Source organism: Stegostoma tigrinum, chromosome 29 (genome assembly GCF_030684315.1).
Source record: "Stegostoma tigrinum isolate sSteTig4 chromosome 29, sSteTig4.hap1, whole genome shotgun sequence".
In the NCBI taxonomy this organism is placed as follows: Eukaryota; Metazoa; Chordata; class Chondrichthyes; order Orectolobiformes; family Stegostomatidae; genus Stegostoma; species Stegostoma tigrinum.
The window spans coordinates 22,032,284-22,058,307 of record NC_081382.1 but is presented as its reverse complement, the minus strand read 5'-3'; the positions used below and the strand labels follow the sequence as shown (position 1 = coordinate 22,058,307).

General features: G+C 40.1%; 1 protein-coding gene across 1 annotated transcript in view; it reads left to right on the top strand.

Moving 5' to 3' along the window:
- LOC125465592 (prostaglandin G/H synthase 1-like) overlaps positions 1-26,024 on the top strand; it is a 104,003-nt gene that overhangs the window by 16,674 nt on the left and 61,305 nt on the right. Inside the window, exons 3-4 of the mRNA XM_048559287.2 lie at positions 2,194-2,310; positions 4,381-4,524. Coding sequence (XP_048415244.2) covers positions 2,194-2,310; positions 4,381-4,524 — 261 coding nt within the window. The remainder of the gene's footprint in view (positions 1-2,193; positions 2,311-4,380; positions 4,525-26,024) is intronic.

Below are 26,024 nucleotides of genomic sequence, written 5' to 3'. Positions count from 1 at the left end.
ACTTGTGTCTTCATTTTGAAGCATGATCCCTTGAGCCCCAAGCCTTCAGCTTTGCCATAGAAACCACTATAGTGCACTGTATTCCCTCCCCCAGCCACTCTGTGAAAGCCAGCGTGTTAGCAATCATTGTTGACAGCCCTCTCCACCCCACCTCATGTTGCAGTGCCCTTGTCCTCCAATGCAATATTGTCTCTCCCATAATATGTTGAACCACCTTCCTTCACAATTATTGTCCTCTCTGCATGCTGCCTCCAACCCCACAATTTTCTCTCAACTTCCCTCCTACAGTGGTGGCTCCTAGTGTTCAGACCCCAGCCGTGATTGTTGCCCATCCCCCAACCTACTCCAAAGCACAGCCCTATCTGATAAGTGCAAAAATGAGGATGGAAATGATATTAGTTTTAGGAAAGAGAAAAGAAGAATACCAAAAATAATAAAAGTTATGAAGAGGAAATAAAATGCTTCCATTGGTAACAAGGCTAGATACACTCATTGGAAATTAAATGGGAGATCTTTCGCAGTGATACCCTTTGCTTAGAGGGAAGTAAATCTATTCATTAGTACAGAGGACTGTCAATGCTGGATCATTAAGTGTGCTCAAGTGTTTTTTTAATCAATAAGGGGGTTAAGGAATATGTGGATCAGGTAGGAAAGTGAAGTTGAAAATGATTAGGTCAACCATGATGTCATTGAATGGCTGAGCATACTCAATGCGCCAAATGACCTCCTTCTGTTCCTAAATCTCATGGTCTATAAAATGATAGTTGACAAATCTTAAGAAAAGTTTGTATTAAGAAAGTAAATTAGCATTTAGCAGCAGTACAGGTGAAACATATTCTCACAGAATCTACTAGAAAGAGGGAGATGGCTCAGTATTGCCAAGAATTCTTGCTGGATTATTGCTAAAGAGAACAAGAGTACTGAAGGTTCTGGACTTTTTTTAAACTTTGAGAGAGATGTATTTGCTTAATTTTCTAACAGAGTATATAAAGCAGTAATGGAAAGGTTTAAATATTTTGTTTACAGAGAAGAGGTATTCCCTTACCTCATCCAAATAAAGAGGCAAATCGTTAAAGACAGGACTCTGGAGTTAGTCAGTGACTGTTGCTGACTGAGGATGCGTTTGACTTTACTGACTGGATAATGGCAATTATAAACCAGTTCCATTGTATTGGCTTAGATTAAAGAGTGACTTTGGAAGTACACAAGTTATAGTTGCAATTTGCATCAAATTCCTATGGAAGGAATTGATTTTTTCTTGGGGAATAACCTAACTGATTCAAAAATATTAGCCTCATTGACGGTGTTGGAACAACTATGAAAGAAATTAGGATGCTACAGGAGGAATATCCTGGATTACGTTTTGATTCTGTTGTCACTCAATCTCAGATCCATAGAATTAGACAGGGAGAATATAGAAAGGGGATCTGACCTAAGCAGTACAAACATCAGCTGGTATAACAATTATTATGCTGCTGATGCAAACTTTTTGTCTCAAATATTTTGACAGATTTTCGTTGTTGTCTGTGGTCCAGTTCTGGGCATTGTGTTCTTAATAGCATTTCCATTTCAAATTTGACAATGATTCACACTCTAAGGTCACTTTAACTGTTCTTTGTTCTCGCAAATCTTGCCTCCTGCATGTTTATTAGAATGTTAGCTTTTTGGTTCAAAATTATATATGCATAGATTACTTTTAAAAATTGCTTATAAATCTTTCCATTCATTTTGAAAGCTAAGCTTGAGCGTCGTAATTATGCAGCTGTCATTTAAGTGCAGATTATGCTTGTTTAAAATGTTTTTAGGTATTAAATCAGCAAAAATTCAAAGATTGGTCAACCCATGCCTTTGAGATTTATGAGCAAAAGCAGTCCAGCCTTCGAAGTAATCTCTGTCTACCGTCTGTAAACAATCCACGTGTGATATGTTTTGGCTTTCTCAAACTGGTTAATGGGAGTTGTAGTTCAAATCTGTTTCTATATTGATAATGATTCGGAACCAAAGCTTTTAATGGAGGCCTTTTCTCATATCAAACATTGTCATATCCAAAACGATTTCTTGGAAATGCAATTCACAATTTTGCCCCTTCCAAAATGGCAGGAGATTGTCATAAACAGTGAAAATTCAGCAAACGTTCTTATCAATGGAATATTTCTGAACATTAACTGTAAATTTGTCTGTTTCTATTTGCAGTAAATCCCTGCTGTTATTACCCATGCCAGAATAAAGGAATATGCATTAATGTCGGGAAGGACGGGTATGAATGTGATTGCACCCGAACTGGTTACTATGGTGTTAACTGTACTTTGCGTAAGTTATTTCAATCTCAGTTTTCAGTCACATTTTATTGGAAGTGCAGTCATTGATCATAATGACTAGGTAGTCACTGAAAGTTCATTTTAAGTGCATTGTTATTACTGGTATCCAACTGGTTTCCAGAAAATGAAGTATTTACTTTGAAGCAATCTAATAATCCCCTAATTGCTGAACCTAAACAGACTGTGTTAGTACATTGAACAAATTCAAGTTGTAATTTTGAACAGATAACTCGTTCTGAGAAGGGTTTGTTCAATTATTGTTTAGATTCAACTATTCTAATGTGCATGCTGTGGAACGATGTACTTAAATGGAATGTTAATTACCAAGATGTACTAATATCATCAGGAAGTGATCTGTTCCCTGACTTAGTCCAACCCCTTAAAGATTTTATGGTGAACATTGTTAAACCATAGGAGCGCATATTGGTGCAGCGCAGAAGGAAGTCATTTAGCCTGAGGTGTCCATGCTGTCAGGACAAATCAGCTGGTCCCACACCCCTGCTTTTCCTCATAGTCTAGGAAAAACATTCTCTTCTGATATTATCCAATTTCCTCTTCAAAGTTGCAATTGAACTTTATCACACTTTTCAGACAGTACGTTCCAGGTCCTAACCACTCTGGGTTAAAAATAGTCATCTTCATGTTATCAGTAATATTTCTACCGATCAGTATTCTCTGATTCTCAACACTTCGGCAAATGGGAACAGTTTGTTGCTATTTACTCTGTCCAAGCTACTCATGATTGGAACCCCTCTGCAAATCATCCTCAACCTTCTCCAAGGAGAACAGCCCCAACTTCTCCAATCTATCCACATAAGTGAAGTGATGTTGAACAATTAATGTTTCTTATTGTTTTTGAGATGAAAGCACCATTGGTAGTATTTACTGTCCCTCTCATGTAGGCATTAAGAATCAACTGGTTGATTTTAACTGGAGTCATATATAGGTCAAGCAGGTTCAATAGGTAGGTGACGTTTCCTCAAGGTCATGAGTAAGCAATAAGGGTGTTTATGATTAATAAAGCTGGAAAACAATTTTCTGGTAACAGCCCATAAGTTGCAAATTGAATTTTGCTTTGGATTGGATGTTAATCTGTGTCTCAATTGAACAGCTCAGGGAATGGGAAAGATGTCATGGCTCTATTTTGAAGAAGAACAGGGGAATTATCTCCGATCAGTGAAACTTCAATTTAAATGCATCATTATCCGTGAAAACCAGTTGCTTTCGAGGATTTTTTTTATTTCAAAGCATTCCAACAATCTGGTAATTCATGAACACAATCGGACTGCTTTAGCATGTTGGCCAAATTCAAGTTGCAATATTGAACATATGTACCATTCTGAAAAATGTTTACTCCATTAATGAACATTGTTTTAAAATTATCCCTCCAATATTTATCCCTCAATTAACATCCCAAAATCAGATGGGGTGGTCTTTATCAAATTGTTGCTCGTGAGAGCTTGCTGTGTGCAATTTGGCTGCTGCATTTCTAAATTACAAAGGTGCATACTCAGTGTCTGTAAAGTGCTTTGAGACATCCAGCAATCATAAAAAAATACAAATGTATGTACTTTTGCACAGTTAACCATTGTGATATTGAAAGCACATTTTTTACACAATCACTGCTTTGTTGCCATCTCTACCAGAAGTATAATGTTTCCATCATAGGTATTTTGAAAACATATTTGCAAACTGGATTATTGCTTGCAGTAAACTGCAGTGATGCAAACACTCAAAAACTGATCAACGTTGAGCATTTTTTTGCAATTCTTGTATTTTTTTTAGCATGGACATTTGCAAAACCCAATGAAGAGGGTGTCAGTTTTCCACTGCCTATAGAAGAAAGCATATCTTATTACCTGTAAAAGAAACCAGTCTGCTTAGGGTAATCAGAAAATGTCAAAAAAAAATTAACTCCAAATAGGGTTCCTGAAGTGTGGGTGTATCTAATTGGGTGTGGCTGCTGTGTAAATAAATAAAACATTCAAAAATGAAAGGTAGAATTTTATGAATACCGTTTGCTATGGTTGATTTGAACTAAATGACATATTTTTAATTGCAGCTTATTTTTGGTCGAGAATTCATAAACTTCTGAAGCCAAGCGCTAGTTTTATGCATCATTTACTGACACATTACGAATGGTTTTGGAATATTCTAGATGGCATTTCATTTATCAGAGACTCACTAATGCGATATGTTTTAACAGGTATGTCATGCTTATTAAATTGTGCACCTAAACATTGGTAGTTTCAAAACAATATTGACTTTGACTGATTTACCTATGCAGAACAACAATACACATGAGCCACAAGATTGGAATAAGCACATAATCCTTTGAAATTTGCATCACATGTAAGTAGGGTGTTTAAGAAGGCATTTAGTATATTTGCATTCATTGCTCAACTTTTGTGTATAGGAGTCAGAGCGAGATGTTGAAGTTATACAGGATGTTGGTAAGGCATCTTCTGGAGTAATGTGTGCAGTTATGGGAAGGATATTATTGAATTGAAGCAGGTTCAGAAAAGATTTACAAGGATATTGCTGGGAATGGAAGGTATGAGAAATGAAAATAGGCTGGAAATGCTAGGACAGTTTTCACTGACGTGTAGGAGGTTGAGGGGTGACCTTATAGAAGTTTGTAAAATCATGAGGGGCATAGATAAGGTGAATGATAAGGATATTTTTCCTTTGGATGGGGGAGTTTAAAACTGGGGAGCATGTTTTTAAGGTGAGAGGAGAAGATTTAAAAGGACATGAAGGACAACATTTTTACTCGGAGACCGGATCACGTGTGGAATGAGCTGCCAGAGGAAGTGGTGGATGCAGGCACAGCTATAACATGTAAAAGACATTTAGATAAGTGCATGAATAGGAAAGGTTTGAAGGGATGTGGGGCAAACGGAAGCTGGTGGGACTGGTTTAATTCGTGAACATGGTCGTCATGGACTAGTTGGAGCGAAGGGTCTGTTTCCATGCTGTATGACTTTGACTCTACAAATAATTGGATCAAGTCACACAGATACAATTTGGTCCTCATTTTAAATTAATACATTCAATCCAGATTGGTGTCGGATGATAATGGTAATGTGATGGGGTAGTAATCCAGAGGCCTAGGTTGGGGACATGAGATCAATTCCCACAAAACAATCAGTGGAATTTAAATTATGTGGCATATAAAGCTGATCTCAGTCATGGTGACCATGGCAATAATTATCAATTTTCATAAACCTATTTGGTCATAAGTGTCCTTCAGGGAAGGAAATCCACCATCCTTTCATGGTCTGGCCTACATATGATTCCAGACACACAACAATGTTTTCATCTTTTAAATGGACAAGCAAGCTACACAGTTTCAAAGGTACTTATGGATGGGCAGTAAAGCTTGTGTCGCCATAAATTTATTAATGTAAAAGTGAAGGGGAATACTTAGACTTTTCTTTTTAGCTAATATAGATGACAAAATCTACACTGTGAGAAACAAAATTAGTCAGAGATTTAGAGATTCCTTGTAGCATATGCCGAAAAAATTAAACATGCAGAACTGAGGTAGATCCAACATTGCCATCAATGGGAGTGTGTAATTATGGTATGTTAAATATATATCGTCCATTTCCATTGTAAATATTATCAGAGAACTTTACAAATAATTAGAACCTACATCATAGAAGCAGGCTATCAAGTACAGCTGATGCATGACAATGTTTTCACTCCACTTGGGCCTTCTCCCACTCTAGTTCCCTCTTGCAATCCTGCCTCATATTCATTTTGTACCTCACTCATGCGCACAGGATGCCTCCTTCTCAGTATATACATGTGATCTGTTGCAACCATTCTATATAGTAGCATTTTCACATTCCCATCAGTTTTCATACAAAGATGTTCCAGTAAAGGTGCGAAGACCAACTAGGAAGGAACAAAGGTGAAAAGGAGAACATAATCTTTGAAATCCAGCACGCATGACTAGAATAGTTGCGCAAAAGACAGAAAAATAATTTACACCATCAGCAGTATTAATATGGTAGCACAGTTGACTTCAGGATATAATGGGCAAATTTAAAAGTTTAGAGCAAGGGCCCAACAGAAGATTTTTATAGGATCAGTACACCCCAGATTTAAACTGTAATCGCCATAGGTAGATTTGTTAAGGCCTCAGCCACAGAGTTTTAGCTTAAAAGTTCTGCAAGGAGATGTGCTTCATTGTATAATGTCTTAAAAGGTGAGAAAGCATCCATTTTACCTGGGATGAAGATTAAGAAATCTCATCTTTTTGGTAGAAAGTGGAACCACTGTTTTGGTAAGTGATAAGCCTTAGAAAATCACAGTAAGCGGTAGAGATACAGAGTTGCTGTTTTGCAGAGGTTGAAAGTATGAAAGAAGTAACACAATGTAGTGTTGTTAGTTAACAGGATTTAATTTTATTAGAATACCATGCTGTATTTCTGTAGAACCAAATTTAAAGGTTTGAATCTAAAACGTAAAATTCTGAGGAAATCTTTAAAACAAATTTAAAACAGCGTCAATTTAATGTAAGAACAAAACATGAAGACAGCAGATCACTGGCAGTGATAATGGGAACTGCAGATGCTGGAGATTCCAAGATAATAAAATGTGAGGCTGGATGAACACAGCAGGCCAAGCAGCATCTCAGGAGCACAAAAGTTTGTGATGCTACAGATTAAACAGATTTGAAATAATAACAACAAATAAACACATTGGGCTAATTCTTACCGTACTATTGGCTAAGTGCCAGTTACAACTTTTTTAAAAGAGTGTATTTTGCCACAAGGCCTATTGAGATTTTATTGCCATATCTTACCAACTAGCCTAGTTAATTAGCCATCTACCTCCATGGCACCCTTCATTTCCAATTCTGCTTCCACATTACCACGTATCTTTGCTAGAACATCTTGACACTTAGAGGATATTCTCCAGGAGCTCATCACCCCTGCAGCTTCACCATTGGTAAGAGGCTGTGGTGCACCCAGATGAGTACTGGCTTTCTGAATTTACCCTGCTTGGTGACAGGCATACAAATGAAAATGTCAGAGGATGGTAAAGTGAATTCTCCAAAACAGACCTGGATGTTCTGCTAGATGGAGTGGCGCACAGGAGGACTGGCAGAGGATAGAGGCCACAACACCAGACCCTGGCAGCTTGGTCTGAGGTTGCCGCCTAGTCAGTGCCCTCATTGTGGTACAGAGGAAGGGCCTGCAGCACTTTTTTGAGGGTCATTGACCTTTTCCATCATACCAGAGAAAGTGCAACACTCATCTGTCTGCTACTTCACACTGATTCTATCGCTGTGACACTCTCCTGAAGGCCTGCCACAATCACAGCCTTTTGGCCCACCCTCCCAAGCCACACACTCTGCATGCCCTCTGCATCCTCATCCCTTGGGATGCCTCAACACCTTTTGACCACCATCAGCATTAACAGCTGTGCCATGCACTTTCACCCACACTCAATCCTTCCCTTTTTCTCATTCCAGCAGAAGCCAGCCTACAAAAGGGCTCAAAGGGAGGGGGTGCCTGATGTCAGAATCCTCTCCCCCTATCAATGTGTGTACTGAGAGACTGATGCTGCCGCACTTGGGAGCAAGATGCACAAGGCATACAGAGGGCTATGCTGACACCATTGCTCCTCAGGCTAAATTATTTTCCCCCTGGATTCTGTATCCAGAGAGTGTTGGCGGGGACAAAGTCAACACTGTGTGGGGCAGGGAAGTGATGCTCCGAGGTTCGGTGTGGACTTGCTGGGCTGAAGGGCCTGTTTCCACACTGTAGGGATTCTATTCTATTCTATTCTATATGGGGGCAATGCCTAAGGAGCGTTAGGTCTCACACAGGTCTGTCTCCTGTACAGTGCATGGCTCCATGAGTAATGTTGCTTCCTTTTAAATGCCTCATATCAATGGGTCCTGCAGTTCCCTCCCTCACAGATCAAGGCACTTACCCTGTCCACTCCAAGTGTGCTCATGGCCATTTTCTTTCCCCTTGTACACTTTTGATTTCTAGCACAATGGAAGGTAATGGTGAGCGTCCCAGCACCAGCAGTTTGCAGCCTATACCTCTGTGTGCCAGTGAGGTCCCAAACATCCAGGCCTCCTTCCTGATAATGCTTCCTGTCAGCCCCATTGTCTTTACACCACCCCAAGTTGCCAACCAATCTGCCCACCTTTGCTTCCTAACCTGTGGCATTTGAGGTGACCATGGCCCTTTTGGTCATACCCTCTCCCTCCCATATTACCCTGTACCCTTCTTGTTCTGCCATATAGCACCCCCCTCACAAATACAGTTGCCCCCCCCACCCCAAGCCTCTCCTTCACAGTTGTCAGTCAGCTTTCAGGAGGCATGACTGAGATCACCCTGACCAGATGTCTGATCATAGCCAATCCCCTGGACACGTACTGGAAATTGCTTTTGATTTACTGTGCCAAGACCTCATAACTGATTGTTTCCTCCATGAACTTCAGTGAGGATTACTCCCCTAAGAGTGGAATGTACAGCTGCTTGCTTGCTGCACATGCAGTGTGGTTGCTGGGTGAGCTGCTGGTATATGGTGGAGCTGTGAAATTGATAAAGCATATAACCATACAGCAAAATGTAGATCCCCTTAATCTGAAGACTGCTGAGAGCAAGGCAAGCTGCCTGTGGGTGTGACTGAGCTAATGATCACAGCAAGGCAAGGTGGGAATGTTGTAAGCATCTAGTTAGGCACTAGATGAGCAAGTATTGAGAGAGCAACCCAATAGCTTTGAGATGCAACCTGGTCCAGACAGTGAGCTGAGTGTCTTCTGTGTGCTCAAAGTAACCTTACAGAACCCCTCAATGCTAGTTGTTGTTATGCTCTGCAATGCAGGTTTGTGCTTTCCAAGTATCCTGCAAGTTGATTGGAATGGTGCCATGTGAGGAGTTGGCAAATGCTAGCATGCCAATGTCCATTGACAAGAGGTGAATGCAGCTGGTGCCTGTGAATTGTGCAAATGTTGTTGGTGCTGAATAACATGGAAGGTCACAGCCAGTAGCGAACTACTGTCATAAAGTACCTGCTCTGATATTCATGTTGAGATTATTTGATGTTTGTCGTTTGGCTCATTTACTAAAATAGGAAGCTGAATATTAATGAGGTGAGTTGTGCCATTAAGAATCTGTTTAACATGGTATTATCCCCCTTAATTAGTAACTTAACACCACCTAGTTAGAAACATAACTTGCCACTCGGCAGACGTATGAAAGATACAGCGAATTGCTCCAATGTCAAGATAGGTCTAGTTGGACTTCTCATGTGATTCTGCCACAAATCTCATCATTGCTAACTTTGTTCAAGTTCCTATAATATTCTACCTGTTAGAAAAAAATGAAGGGAGAGCTTAAACTTCCAAAAGGATTTGATAAAAGAGAGAGGTCGAACAGATCACTGGATCGGATATCTTGGAGAAAACAATTTTTTAAGACTCAGAATTGTTTCAATATTAAAGGCGAAGTCTGAAGCTGAGATCATTAATACCTTCTTGCATTCTCTTTGTCTTGTGGTGGATGATGTTAGAAACTGCCAAAGTATCAAAAAAGACTCAAGTGCTTTGACAAATTTTTAAAAGCATTTGATAATCACTTCAAGCTGAGAACAAATAAAATTCTTGAAAAGGCACGTTTCAACAGAAGAGTTCAGCTTCCAGGGGAATCCATAACTAATTTCATTAAGAACCTCGACAGATTAGTTGAAAACCGCGATATCAAAGTTTGTAAGAGTCAGAACTGTTGTTAGAATGATTGATAAATCTTTGTTAGGTTTTGTATAGTCCTAAAAAGATATAACTTTGGAGGAAACTATTCAACTTGTGTGGAAACAGTGATGCAAAAGATGCACAAATACGTTTTCAGGGCAGAAGAATAATCCTACCTTGGGAGAGTAATAGAATCCATTCAGTTTATGTGATACAGATACTTTGAAGAAGCATGCGTTATAAGCTGAGAGTAAGCCAAATGCCATATATTAAGAGTCAATGCTTGTGAAAAAGCTTCATTGACATACAGAGCCCAGACATGACAAATGAGTACTATGTTTGCAAAACTGAATGCCACTTCCAGGAAATATGCATAGGGGATACAGTTTTAGAATAGCAAAATGTCAAAAGCTTAAGTTTACTAAGAGGTTAATGTAGCCAGACTACCCCCATCAGAAAGCGGTACCAACATTATATGACATACTTCCACAAAAAATGATAAAAGAGGCATTCCCAAGGAAATGACTTAAACAAAATTAATGATTCAACTGACTCAACTTTAACAGAACTTAGTTATGCCAATGGACATCGTGTTAATTTTAGGAACAAAAACAGAAGAAGCTCAGCAATGTCAATGGTATGCTACAAAAAACACTGCAACATGATAGTGTACAAGATTTGAAAGTGTCGATGTGGTTCACAATCAACACTCCTCACTTTGGAGTGTGCTGCATATCTTGACTTCAATATCCTTGAGGTTGCAGAATAAATTCAACTAGAGTCATGAGAACAGCTTGCTCAGAACCAAACTATTGTCAACCAACCAGTCAAGAAGCAACCAACAAAAGATTTAATTTGGCTTCTTAGCTCATGGCAGAACCCATAAAGAAGAAGGAATCTAATGAGATTTATGTGGGCATAAGAGAATTGTTTTATATCTCACAGGGAGGAAGTTGCAGATTTTACAGAACTGGTAGAAATGTTTCCCATGCCTATCATCACTGAAGAACATAGATTCTGTTATCTCTCAAAAATAGAGCTGTCAACAGCAATGACAAAGCTAGTGTTGAGTAAGCAGCAATCTTCCAGTGATAAAAATGAGAATATGAAAATGCCTAGTTCATCAGAAAGACATTCACAGAGGGTGAATGAAGATGCCCAACCTAAACAACAAATTGAAGTATGGAGATTACATACTTCAACTCAGATACATCAGATTGAGAGTAAAGATTTTCCTGAACAAAATGGAGGTGAGCTGCATGTGACTCCAGAAAAGACAAACCAATGTCTACAGATTCAACTCATAGTCAGAAAGAATAAATTACCAGGACTTAACATCCAGAATACTGAAAAGAAGGAGAATACCTGTTCAAAATGAAATAACTTCTTCATCCAGAAATCCACTATGCTAAATGGAAGAATACACTTATTTCAGCAGAGCAGACATCTTCCAGGAAGGATACTTGTGAAATGAAAGTTCCCCAGATGATGTTAAGGGTCAACTATATGAGCTTAATCAACCACCACATCAGGTAATGGACCAAGAACCTGGTTTACTAGGAACAACATCTGCTGCAAAGGACAATCAAAAATAAAAAAGATTCTCCAATGGAGGAATTGTCTACAGAAGTTCAGAATCGAGATCAACAATTCTCATTTCAAAGACTTACCAATCTTCCAAGTCAAAAGGCATTTGTTCTGCTCCAAAACCACTGCCAGCAGTGAAGTCAGAGACTTAGGATGATGCAACAATGGTACAAGTAGTTTGTTATTATCAGTATAAAGTTAACTTTCGGGAAGAACGTTTGAGGAGAGGCATTACACAAGATAATGGTTCTGAAAGGGTTAACTCTAAAGTTGAATTAGCTACACTCAACTTAATGATGCCACCTGGTCTTTGGGTAAAACAGTTAGTCTTGCATAAAGTCCCAGTGGAGACAAACATGATACACCTGACTCCTGATAGTTATAGCTTTGTCTAAACAATTGATATTAACTGTACCTGTTGCTATTATGTAATAAACTACAACTTGTTATGTACATCAGTGCCTCTTCTTGTAAAACTCAAGTAGTCTATTTTCTATCACTGATAATCAGACAAGCCCTTAGACTCAACACAGTAAGGAACATTGTTGGCAATAACCTGCCCCAACCACAAGCTTCCAGCCATTGCTATCCAGAACCCAACGGCCTCATCCACAAGTAGAAAAAATTTCTTTACACACAGTTCAGTGTGTTTTCTTTGCACAGCCAGTAACTGTTTTGCATGTTTGAAATTTTTAAAGGATGTAGCAAACTGTCTTGGAAACAATTATAAAACATTATAAAATTGTTTCTGTTCTCAGAGAAAAGGATCATTAAGTAATAAAAGGAAACCACTGCAAATAATGTAAAGATTAGAGGCAAATAGAAAATTGTGCAAATACATAGCAGATCCAATGGCGAGTATTTCAAATAGATTCTTCCAAAAGACCATAGACATCTCATTGAATTGTGCACAATTATGCTGCTAACCAACTACTTGCCCAGTTTCTCGAAGTAACACTGAGTGTTTGAAGCATAGATCAGGTTTACACGTCATGCTTGACTTTGGTATGAAGCAGCAATGGAAAATTCTATGTAGGGTTGCCAACTCTCCAGGACTATGTGTAGTCTTCGGGATTCAATGATGAATTAACGGAAGACTGCAAACAAAGCTGGGGAAGACTGGCATTAAAGTAAAATGGTGATCTTTTAAAAATGTATTTTGTTAGAATGGTTTTCCTCATTAGGAACAAACCTAGTGGAGCTGGGGTGAAATAAATTGTTTGATTGATGGTCAAGACTTGTGAAACTAGGTAATGAAGAGCCTGTATGTTTTCTGACTGGTAGGAAGGCAGTACCTCATAAGGATGCATGAGATGGGGGCCATTGGTTGGAGGATAGGAACGGAAAAGTGAGGCATTAAAGCTGGAGGTCATACAATGGAACTTCCTGGAATATGTGCACCAGAGTTGGCAACCCTGATTCCCACGAGGTTTAAAATTAAACATAAGCGTATTGCTAATCCAGTTTGGAGTCCAAATAAAATTAGAAATTCCCAGGGGTGTTCTGGCCGTATCTATGACATTCAAAAGAAAATTTATGCCTCAGATCTAAACTCTATTGTCAACACTGGTCTTGAATGGAGAATGAAATTGGGTTTACAAAATGTTCTGGTTTTGACTAACCCTAACTGTGATGTACTCACCAAACATTAACATTTTAACCTGTCTCCAGAGCAGCAGAATTGGATCTCTAAGAATGAAAGTATCAAGGTGCAAGCCAGTTTGGCACCACACTTTAGCAACCAGTTTGACATCTGTAACTGCTCATTGCATGGTCTGAAGTATTACTTGAAATAACTGTAGTGTGCAGAATTTCCTGGGAAAAAAATTGGATTGAAACTATTTCCCAGATGTAACTCTTACTGGTTTTGTGGCGCAGGCTGTTTGTTATTCAATCTTTCGAGTATTGAACCAGGAGGCAGGATCTCTTATGCGGAATAAATATCTCATTTAACAGCACTGTCAACATTTTTTACTGTAAATCTCTAATGAGACCTGTAGTGATCCAAGGATTTGAAAGAGAACTACTACAAAACAAATGTAGCTCATTAACATGTAACAATCTGTTGCCAATAGCAATGATATGGCAAACAAAAAAAGCACATCAGACATAACTTCCAGTTACATAACATTCTACTTTCAGACATTCAACAAACTGAACAGATAGGAAATTACCGATTTGTAACACTGTTTTGAATAAAATCTGAAGTTAACTCTAACATTTTAATGCTAATAGATGGAAAATATATTTGTTTAAGTGCATGCAGGCTAGGAGCGGTGAATGAATTGCATGTCACTTTTGGGCAATAGTAAACTTATAAATCAGCAGCATTTTTCACACACGAGATGGGCAAAACTAAAGCATTTTCCACTAGCTGCCTTTCTGTATATGGTGCTTATTCAGAGCTGCTAGATTCAATCAGAAAAGTTAAATGAGGGACTTTACTGAAAGCAAATTCATTGAGGCTAATGAGCTTTGAAAGCGTAGTTAGGTAGTCTGTACATTGTACTCCCTGTGGATATAAATCCTGACCCGCCCCATTTCATGAATAGCTCATGCCATGAGATGTCTGAAATTACTTAAAGAATGGCAGAGTGAAATTTGCGTGGTCAAGCATAACAGATAGATTGACAAAATTCAGTGATCTTGCTTCAGCAATTGTTGGGGAGAGTTAAGGGGCCATTTCATGGCAATTTGTTTTTCCTAAGATCAGATTCCACATTTGCTCAAATGTCGTGCAGACACTATTACCAGGCTGAACTTTTTCACTACATCCAGCAAAGCATGTTGCAATGCTCTTCTAACACCCATTTAGTACCTTACCCACTCACCAAATGTTGTTCAGATCCATTGTTTACCAGTGGACATTATTTCTTACCTCCATTTTTTTTGTACTATCCACTTTTCCTTCTGCCAGCTACCTGAAGATACAGTGGGGTGGGTTGAGTTGCTGTAGATCTCAGCCCTGATCTTATTTAATGGCACAGGAGGCTCCCTGGTCATGTTTGGCCCTAAACTGTTAAGTTCTTCTGTACACAACCTTCACAAATAGCAATCCTAGATGGTATGGAATTGTCTGTAAATTAAACCAGGCTCAAGAAAGCAACAGTCTATTGTAAAAGTTCAAAGTGCTCCAAATCCAGCAGTGGATAGAGCGAGATTCAGAGCAAAAGTGCCTGAAGCTAAAACATCAATTCTGGAGTTCTTTGAAGCATTGCCCATCTAATCCTGTCTGATAAATTGTTTTTACTGCAGCATTCGAACTTATTTTATTTGTTCAGTCAACTAAACTTGCATTACTTACCAAGAATGTCAAGAACTGATAAGTTATTAACCTTCTAATGTCTGAACAAACATTGCATGGTTGTCTGCAAGTTTCCTCAGAATTGCCTAAGTTTGTTTCCTCATTTTATGTTTCAAAATGGGTGGCATAATACTCTGCTGTGCAGGAAAGTTGAACCTGAATTTGACAATTTCCAAAGAGCTGTCTGTTAAATGTGCCTCTTCCTAATAGCCCAGATCGTAGGGGTGTACAGAATTATGACCCTGTATTTGGTCCCTATTGGTGATGCTGATGTGAAAGCGCAGGAATTTCAGGGTCTGTGTAGTTGCGCTCAACAGCCAGTGTTAGGAAGAGGAATGTCTGCGAGGACTCCTGCATTTAATCTCTTTCTTGTGACTTTTGCAGGCCATGAACATGTTATGACCAGGCTGAACTGTGACGCTATCCACATTTGAATAGCTTGGTTGTATTTCATTCCTTGGTGAAGAACAGGAGACCATTTGTCACCAGTTTGTGGGTTCATATGCCAACATTTGTCAATATCATGTGACAAAAGGAAGTGCATTAGACAGGTTACAGAGATATGTCTGTGTCAATCCTTTTGGGCAAATTATGTCATAGCTATATTTGCATTCAGTATTGACTTTTTGGTAATAGTGTCTGAAACTGATTCCATCCATTTAAAACAAAAATAGAAATTGCTGTAAAAGTTCAACAGGACCGGCAGCATCTGTGGAGAGAAATCAAAGTTAATGTTTTGGTATGGTTACCCTGCTTCAGAACTCAAGAAGGCTCTGTTTTGAAGAAGGGTCACTGGACCTGAAATGTTAACTCTGCTTTCTCTCCAAAGATACTGCTGAGTTTTTCCAGCAATTTCTGTTTTTGTTCTGATTTCCATCCTCCACAGTTCTTTGAGCATTTCTTATTTCCCATCCATTTAAACTTAACCTTTTACACAAACCTTTCATACCTCTGTAAAAGTCCACAGTGTAAAATGGCAATCTTCCACTTGCTGGATGCATGGGTTAGGTTAAAAAGAATACCTTATGTTTTGGAAAATCACAGAACAATGTTTAGTAGTGGCATACAATCAAGGATGAAGTGAAGAATGTTAACCTGCATGCCACGTTTCTTTCTCAGCTCCCAGCTAGTGCAGAATCAGGAACCGGATCCTTAGGCATTACACTTCAATGCTACTCCATCAGTTGGCTTGCAACTCGGAGGCACACAGACGTCAAATGTGTTTATCATCAAATTACTTGTAACTTTGCACTGGATTGAAAGAGTTTGAGGGCGTCAACATTGCTCAACTCAGTCAAACCTAAGATAGTGAAATTTGTTTTGAGAAAGTCCAGCATTTGCTGTGTTTTACACTTGTTTGCAACAATATAAAAGTAACCTGTGATTGAATAAATAAGAAATCCAGCCTTCAACTATTAAATTCACAAAAGATCCTCAGATAGCACCTTCCAAACTCTCGAACACTGCCTTGAGCAGCTAAGCCACAAAGGTCAGAAAGGGCCTTGAGACACGATTGTTCTGTTTTGGCTTTGCTAATCTTGACCAGGTTTGTTATAGTTGCAAATCTTCTGATTATTGTCTATTTAACTGCACTGATGACAGGATAAGGATTGTTTTGACTAAAGATCGAAAAATATGTACAACAGAAGCAGAGCCACTTAAAGGGAACCGAAAGAACTGTGGATACTGTAAATCAGAAACTAAAACAGAAATCACTGGAAAAGCTCAGCAGGCCTGGCAGCATCTATGAACAGAAATCAGCATTAATGTTTCAGGTCCGGTGACCCTGCCACAGAACAGTCCTGAGGAAAGGTCACACGACCTCAAACATTGCCGTTGATTTCTGTTCACAAATGGTGCCGTATCCTCTTAAGGGGAGATAACACAGTGTGGAGCTGGAGGAACACAGCAGGCCAGGCAGCATCAGAGGAGCAGGAAATCTGACGTTTTGGGACAGGACCCTTCTTCAGAAATGGGGGAGGGGGAGGAGAGCTCAGAAATAAATAGAGAGCGGAGCGTTGGGGCTGGGGAAAGTAGGTGGGATGGCGAAAGGTAAATGCAGGTGGGGAGTGGTGGGGATTGGCTAGTGAGGTGGGAGGAGCGCATAGTGGGAGAGAAGATGGACAGACTGTATCAGGTCAAGGGGGAGGGGATGAGAGGGAGAGTTAGTCATGGGATGAGGCTGGGGCTGGGGAGATTTTGAAGCTGGTAAAGGTCACATTTAGGTCATTGGCTCTCAAGGTGAATTATGAAGTGCTGCTCCTCCAGTTTCCGGATGGCGTCACTGTGACACTGGAGGAGGCCCAAGATGGACATGTCACCCAGGGAATGGGGTGGGGGGAGGGACGGTGTTGAAATAGTTTGCGACTGGAAGGTGTTGTTATTTGTGCAGGTGCTCTGCAAAGCATTCTCCTAGCCTCTGCTTGGTCTCACTGATATAGAGGAGGTCACATTGAGAACAGCGGATGCAATAGACCACATTGACAGATGTGCAGGTGAACATCTGTCTGATATGGAAGGTTTTTTTGCGTCCTTGGATGAACCCCATAGCTTGGCCCCATGTGGGTTCCCTTTGCCACGCCCTTAGTCTACAGGAAGTAAGAGGATTTGAAGGAGAAACTGTTCAGGGTAAGAAGGAGTTTGGTTAAGCGGATGAGTGTGTTGGTGGAGGGGGAGTGGTTGGGCCTGTGGGAGAGGAAGAAGCAGAGGGCATTTAGGCCTTCTGCATGGGGAATGCATTGTTACAGGCATTGGATATCAGACTTAAGGGAAGACTATCTTACCATGGAATTTATTCTTTTCACACCCCAATGTGTCAATTATTCATATTCTTCCATCCAGAGCATATTGTGCTCATTTAATAAGGCCATTTATATTGCTGTGACATTCAATTTTAATGCAAAGATTATGTAGAACTTTTCTTGTGCAATGTAGCTGAGCTTTCACAATAGAAAATGAAGTGGAAGTGCATATTGACTATACCTGGATCTTTGATGGTACATTGTTAGTCATAATAACTTACGATACAAGTATGTATTGTGCTGAATTTTCCATTGTGAGATTTAAACTGTGCATCAGTATTAATGTAACTTTGCGTCAAGCACAGGAGATCTGCTAATTGGTGCAACCGTACAAAAATCTAGTGTGGCCTCACTTGGAATATTGCTTACAGTTCTGGTCGCCCCATTACAGGAAGGATGTGGAAGCATTGGAAAAGGTGCAGATTTACCAGGATGTTGCCTGGTCTGGAGCGCAGGCCCTATGAAGAAAGGCTGAGGGACTTGGGTCTGTTCTCTTTGGAGAGAAGGAGGCTAGGAGAGGATTTAATAGAGACGTACAAGATGATCAGAGGATTAGATAGGGTGGACAGTGAAAGTCTTTTTCCGAGGATGATGACTTCAGCTTGTACGAGGGGGCATAGCTACAAATTGAGGGGTGATAGATTTAAGACAGATGTCAGAGGCAGGTTCTTTACTCAGAGAGTGGCAAGGGCGTGGAACGCCCTGCCTGCCAATGTAGTTAACTCAGCCACATTAGGGGCATTTAAACAGTCCTTGATAAGCATATGGATGATGATAGGATAGTGTAGAGGCAGGGCTTAGATTAGTTCACAGGTCGGCGCAACATTGAGGGCCGAAGGGCCTGTTCTGCGCTGTATTGTTCTATGTTCTATGTTCTATGTTTAAATAAACAATACAGGTCAACAAAGCTTGATACTTTGGGTGCTAATTACATATATACCTAAAAAGAGGAAAGGTAGGGCATGCAAAGCTAGAGCTGTCTCAATAAGAATGGAAATAGAAACTAAAATAAATCAAGAGCCCAGAGAGGAGAAATGAATAAAAAGTTAAGAGCAAAGAGAAAACAGACAAGGAAAAATTGATCAGAAGATAAATGGGTCACATAAAAAAATTCAAACCTTTATGACAATGCACGTAAAAGTTAAAAGACACCTCAAGTAATGGTGGAACAGATTCAAATCAAAGAAGGAAATCTTTCCATTGAGGCAGACTGTGTTGCTAGGATACTGAATAAATACATTTCATCTTCTTTCTGAAAAGAAAGGGATGTTGTTATGTAATAGTGCAGGAGGGAGGAGTAAGCATGTTGGATAGAATGGCAATAAATAAAAAGGAGATCCTAAACAGGTTGGCGTCACACACAGTGAATAAGTCACCTATTACGGTGGTGTGCCTGAGGCTGCTGACAAAGTGAGAGGGAAGATGGCAGTAGATCAGTGCACAACCTTTTAGTCGTCCTTGGATATGGGAATGGCTCCAGAGGATTTTAAACGTTTCTCTCCTTCAAAAGGTGAAATGGTTAAATCTGGGAAGTGAATTTTATGATCCTTCACAGGTAGACTTAAAGGCGTAGTGTGAAGGGGGAACACAAAATCCAGTGGATGTTGTACTCACATCTACCCACCAACCCTGCCCACTCCACATTCTTACCATCACCATCAGTGGCACTGAGCAGCCTAAATTGTAAAAGTTCTACTGAGCCCTATGCGTGGACAATTAACACAAGCTTTGTGTCATCTGCATATTTTAAAATTGTGCTCTGTACATAAACTGTAGATGATTAGTATAGATTTTTAAAAAAACAGAAGTTCTAACATTGACTTCTGTGCAACCCCACTATGTAGCTTCCCCCAAAGTGGAAAATGACCATTCATTATCACCCATTGTTCCCCATCACTCCATCAACTTTGTATCCATTCTGCGCTGTCCTTTTTGTTCCACATACTTTAACTTTGCTGGCAAGCCTGTTCTGTGGTGTTATATAAAATGGTTTTTGGAAGTCCAAAAAACCCACATGATACTCATCAAACCCATCTGCTACCTCATCAAAAATTTGAAGCAGTTAGTTAAAACAATTTTCCCTCAACAGATCATTGCTGGCCTTCCTTAATTAATCCACGTTTATCTGAAATGACTGTTAATTTTGGCCTGAATTTGTAGTTTGTTACTTAGCTACTCATGGGTTCTTATGTTGCAGTGGTAGTACTCCTACCTCTGGGCCAGAAGATTCAGTAGTCCCATCAGTCCCATTTGTGTGTCAAAGCACATTCAAACATGTTAATTAGGAACATGCAGTGGGACTGCCCATATCTTTGGTGCGGGATACCTACATTCAAGCCCCACCCACTTCAGAGGAGTGTAATAGCATCCCTGAGCAAGTCGATTAGCACTTACCTATCTGTTCTAGCTTGATATTTTTGATACCTTTGATCTGGTCAATTGAATAGTTTAACAGCTTTTATGATGTAGCATTTAGGAAGCTTGAGCCTTGACCAACTGTCAGCTAATAGACATAGGCTTCAGGGCCCACATTTTGAGTGGCTCACATTTTTCAGAAGGGTCCATGTTACAGATACACTAGGGATAAACTGGGTGTAACTATATAGTTCAGTAAGATTGAAAACATAGGTCCCTTATGTTAATCAGTCAGCTGCTAGAGCTGTTACTCTTTCTGTGTTCCATTCCCAAAAGAAAGATGAACAAGTTATTGCCTGAAGTATTTATTCTACTTTTATATTCTTCCTTTAGGCACCTAAACTTAGCGGAGTTTATCACATATTAAAACAGGAAGAAGAAAGCAAGCAACACAAACCCTTAAAGCGAACATTAAATACCGACTAATGATAGATCGAGGACTAAGTATACAATACTTACGTAGTAATAACAATATTTTCCATGATTGGCAGTAATTAATGAAGAAAATAATCGAGAATAACAATTTTCACATTCTTATGAGAAAGCAAATGACCAAAAGACGTGGCTGTGAGACATTTCTAGGCAAGAGACTTGAATAAGTACACGGGCAGCGGACATCTCTAGTGCTCAAGTCTTCCACTTCCTTCCTGCGGGGAAATCAAGAATTCATGCATCCACATATAATTTCTTTCTGGCTCCATGATACTGTTAACTTTTCACCTGCACATAGGATCTAGAAGTAAGCATTTGCAAAGTAATTATTTATAAAATAATTTTTTATAAAATAGCCCACAACTGAGATGACGGTTGCTACGTGGCATCTTCATTTCCCACAAACTGTTATTGGTCTTTTTGTTTTGGTTAAATTTGAAACTAATTTTGGATCCCGGGGTTCAACTTCCATGATTTTCAGTATGTAAGGTTACATTTAATTCTGTTTTAATTTTGAGAATTGTAAGTGAAGGCATGAGGACATGTGGTACTCCAAAATATTGAACTGTTGCATCTGTGCATCTTGTAAATTCGTTAGCTGAAGTGAGCTAAGTTTCGGAAGTAAATCACATGAATGTTTTTCACAGATACTGCAAGGAATATTGGAAGATCTTTATGCTTTGTGTGATGTTTTGAAAACTCATTGTGGATTTAACATAAGGTCAATGCTTCTTGAGTGGATGGCTATTTTTCATTTTAAATTTGAATTTAAAATTTTGGCAGCAATGCAGTAATCTGGTAACCTGAAAGGCTGTCTTCTCAGTCAATGGTAAATGATGTGGGAAGCATTAAAAAAGTACGAAAGCAACCTACTTATTTTTTAAAAATATAGGACAGGCATTGCTTACTTCCATCCTGCTGTCACAGTTTTGTTTCATTCTGCAACCACTGTTTGCCATTTTGAGTTGTGGGACAACATTACTCATTTGATTTGACTGTTATCTGCTGTGACTTATTGGTGTATTGAGTTTCTCATTTCTCCTTTCCGGTGATATGATCTGATGAAGTGCCTTTACCAATGACTTCAGAAACCCTAATTACACCCTTTATCTTATTCCTAATGCCACCAATGCAAATACAGGGAGGGAGTCTCATCCCTGGTCTGCAGTCATGCATCTTTGTTAATATGATCGCTACAAAAATAGTCAGACAACTCTTTTGATTACACTCATAGCATATAAGGTGTTCAGCACAGAAAAAGAACCTCCAGCCCATTGAATCTGCACTGGCTAATAGCATGCACCTACCTAATCTAGTCCCATTTCCAGCAATTGGCTTGTAGCCTGTATGTCTTGGCATTATAAGTGCAAGATTTCTTTAGGTGTGATGAGGGTTTCTGTCTTTACCATCCTCACAAGCAGTGAGTTCCGTATTTCGATCGACCTCAAGGTGAAAAAGGTTTTGCCTCATATCCCTTTTAAACCTCTGCCACTTACCTTAGATGTATGCCCTCAGTCATTGATCCTTCCACCAAGAAGAGAAGTTTCTACCTGTCTCCCCTATATATGCCCCTTATAATTTTATATATTTCAATCATGAACCCCCTCTGTCTCCTCCGCTCCAAGGAAAACAATTCCAGTTTGTCCAATCTCTCCTCAAAACAAAAACTTTCCAGTCCAAGCAGCATCCTAGTAAATCTCCTCTGTACCTGGTCCAGGACAATATTCCTCCCGTGGTCCAAAGATATGTAGTTTAGATAGATTGGTCATGCTAAATTGCCTGTAGCATCTGGGGATATGCAGACTAGGTGGATTAGCCATGGTAAGCGTGTGGTTAAGGGGCCGGGTAGGCAGCTGAGATGCACTTCAGAGGGTCAGTGCAGACGTGAAGGGCCAATTGGCCTTTTTCTGCGCTACAGGGATTCTATGATATAGATTCTAGAACTGCACACAGTACTCACCCAATGATCAAACTGACCTTTCATATAGTTCCAATATCACCTTCCTATTCTTAAATTCTATTCTCCTTACCCACTTTAGTTACCTGTCTAGCTACCTTAAGATTCTGATGGGCATGCACACCAAGGTTGCTCCGATTCTCAGTGCTTCTAAGGTCCTACAGATAGTCCTGTTTGTCTGCCCAAGTGCATCATCCCACACTTCTCTAGATTGAATTCCGTTTTCCACTGCTCAGCCCATGTCACCAACTCATTGGAATTTTCAAATCGTAGAAGTCCTAGAGTTTGGAAACAGGCCGATTGACCCAGCAAGTCCACACTGATCCTCTGAAAAGCACCCCACCCATACCCATCCCCATCCCTCTACCCTTTCCCTGTAACCCTGCATTTCCCCATGGCTAACACATCTAATCCACAAAGCCCTGAACACTATGGACAATTTAGTATGGCCAATCCACCAGCCTGCACATCTTTGGGCTGTGGGAGGAAACCGGAGCACCTGGAGGAAACCCACGCAGACACTGGGACAATGTGCAGACTTCACACAGACAGTCGTCTGAGGGTGGAATCAAACCCGGTTCCTTGGCGCTGTGAGGCAGCAGTGCTAACCACTGAGCTACCATGCTGCCAATTTTCATACCATCTACAAGCCTACTGATCAACCCCCTACATTTGAGTCTAAAGCATTGATATATCTCATAAACAGCAAAAGCCCAACACTGATTCTTGTGGAATCCTACCGATCACAGGCAGGGTCCTGGTCACAAAACATGTCAGGAACATTAGGCTCTGCCCTCTGCCATTCAGCCAATTTTGGATCCAATTAGTCAAATTTCATTAGATTCCAAGGGCTCTTACCTTTGCTACTGGTCTCCCATGTGGGACCTTATCAAAAGCCTTTAATTTGAAATCTTTGAATAAAATGTATTTTTTGCTCCAGGAGGATCTTATAGGTATACGTGGCTTGTTAGCCTTATTTTCTCATGTGGTATATCTTAAAGGAAGAGTTTGGTCTTCAATAAATATAACATCATAACCTACTTTAACAATTACATACTTTACAACCTCAGCTGCCATTCTGTACAAAGGTACTGAAGCAAGCAATGTTCCTCCTACCAATGGTACATCACAAAATGCCCTGAATTCTGAACACTGCCTAGCTGAGCTGCTGGCTTTGTTACATTGTACGATGCTTCGAGGAGAGCCCTTTTTTTCAGCCCTTTCAGCAATATTCTTCAGTACGGAGAGATTAATTTTTATACAGAGTGAGGAGAAACATAATTAAAACTGAGATGTGAGGAATTTATTTTCCCAGAGAGTAGTTAATGCTTGGCATTCTCTAACACAGACAATTGTGGAGGCTAGATCACTGAAAGCATTTGTTAGATTTTTGGATAGATTGGATAGATTTTTGAAATATTGGGAAGTTGAGAATGATGTAGTGTTGGCACGAAAGAGGACTTTGAGGATGAGACAGATCAACCATATCTTATAGAATGGCAGGGCAAGCTTGAGGGATTGAATGACCTTCTCTTGATCCTATTTATTATGTTTTTATTTCTTAATTTTTGGCTTATTTTGGATAGTGAAATGATAATCTCACAGACCAAGGAAATGGATACTTGCAAAAAAACAGAATTTGTGCTGGTAAGATGGTAACATTAGGTAGCAGAAGAAGATCTCAATTCAGTAACGCACCACACCTTCCAAATCTTTGCGAAAGCTGGTGAATCAGCAGTTGGTGTGGCAAGCTCCTCCCTTCATTATTCAGCACTATATTCCAATGAGCTTTCGCTGTCCAAAGCATCCTGTTATAAAGCCACTGGCTTCCTGTCTTATATTACACAATTATTAAGCCTATTCTGAAGTAGCTTTGTAATTTTCTCAGTTTGATTGATAGGACCTCAGTTAATATATGCAAATGAGTTTCTTTGTAGTTGTGCTGTCAAAAGCAAATTTTAATCTATTAGTTTTGGCCAACCCCCTCATTGTGGTCATGATTAACTCATAATGTTCTGCCCATAAAACCTTCCTGTTGCACTGTGCAAAGCTCCTGTACCATACAGTTATCTCAGGTTACAGGATTGAATTGTTCTGATCCATGACAGGCAGAGAACAAACCAAGACTTCAAAGACACCCACATCAGACTCCTGCTCATTGACTACAGCTCCACCCTCAACACCACGAGCCCCTCCAGACTGATCTCAAAACTCTGTGCCCTTTGTCCCTGCTCCCCATTCTGCAGCTGGGTCCTCAGCTTTCTGACCCACAGACCACAATTAGTGAGGATAGATAACTGCACCTCCTCCACAATTACACTCAACACAGGAGCCCCCCAAGGATCCATCTTCAGTCCCAGACTACACTCCCTTTACGCCTATGACTATGTTGCAAAATTCCAAATGAACAGCATCTCAAAGTTTGCTGACAACACCACCGTAGTGGGACACATATCTAATAATGAAGAGGCAAACTACAGAAGGCAGATAGAGGGCTTGGTGAAGTGGTGCAATGAAAACAAACTGTCTGTCAACATCGGCAAAATGAAAGAACTAATCAATGACTTCAGAAGGAAAAGAGGTGAACATTCTCCCACCTACATCAAAGGAACTGTGGTTGAGAGGGTGAAGAACATCAAGGTCCTTGGAGTGACGATAACCGATGACCTGTCCTGGACTTCCCGTGACAACCAAGAAGGCGGCTCAGGAAATTTGGCATGTCCTTAAGGCCTTTCACTAACTTCTACCGATGCACCATTGAAAGCATACTGACCAGGTGCATAACTGCCTGGTACGGCAACTGCCCTGCCCAGGACTGTAAGAAACTGCAGAAGGTTGTGTGCACAGTTCAGACCATCATGAAAGCCAAGCTTCCATCTACAGACTCCATTTACATGGCTCACTGCTGTGGAAAGACAGCTGACATCATCAAAGTCCCGTTGCACCCCAGTGATGATCTACTACAACCTCTTCCATCAGGCAGAAGATACAGAAGCCTGAACACACGCACAAGCAGGTTCAGGAACAGCTTCTTCCTGGCCATATCAGACTGATGAATGAACTCTGTAGCCACAAATAGTGCTGATCTTGCTATTGTTGATCTCGCCGAGCGCATGCCCTGTGCAATGTAACCTGTATGCCTCTGCCTAAGTCTTTCGATCTGTACATCATTTGCATACCATGATCTGCCTGTACCACTCATAAACAAAACTTTTCATTGAATTTTGGTACACATGACAATAACGAAAATCAATCAATCAGCAGCACCATGCAGAGGGGCTCCTCCATCATTTTTGTATTTGTTCAAAGGGTATGGGTGTTTCTGGCTTTGCAGCATTTATTGCTCATTCCTAATTTACCAGAGGGCAGTTAAGATTCAACAACATTGCTGGGGGTCTGGAAGTCACATATAGGCCAGGCCAAGTAAGGATAGCTGCTTCCTTCCCTAACAGGCATTAGTGAACTGTTTGGGATCCCCCACCCCCCC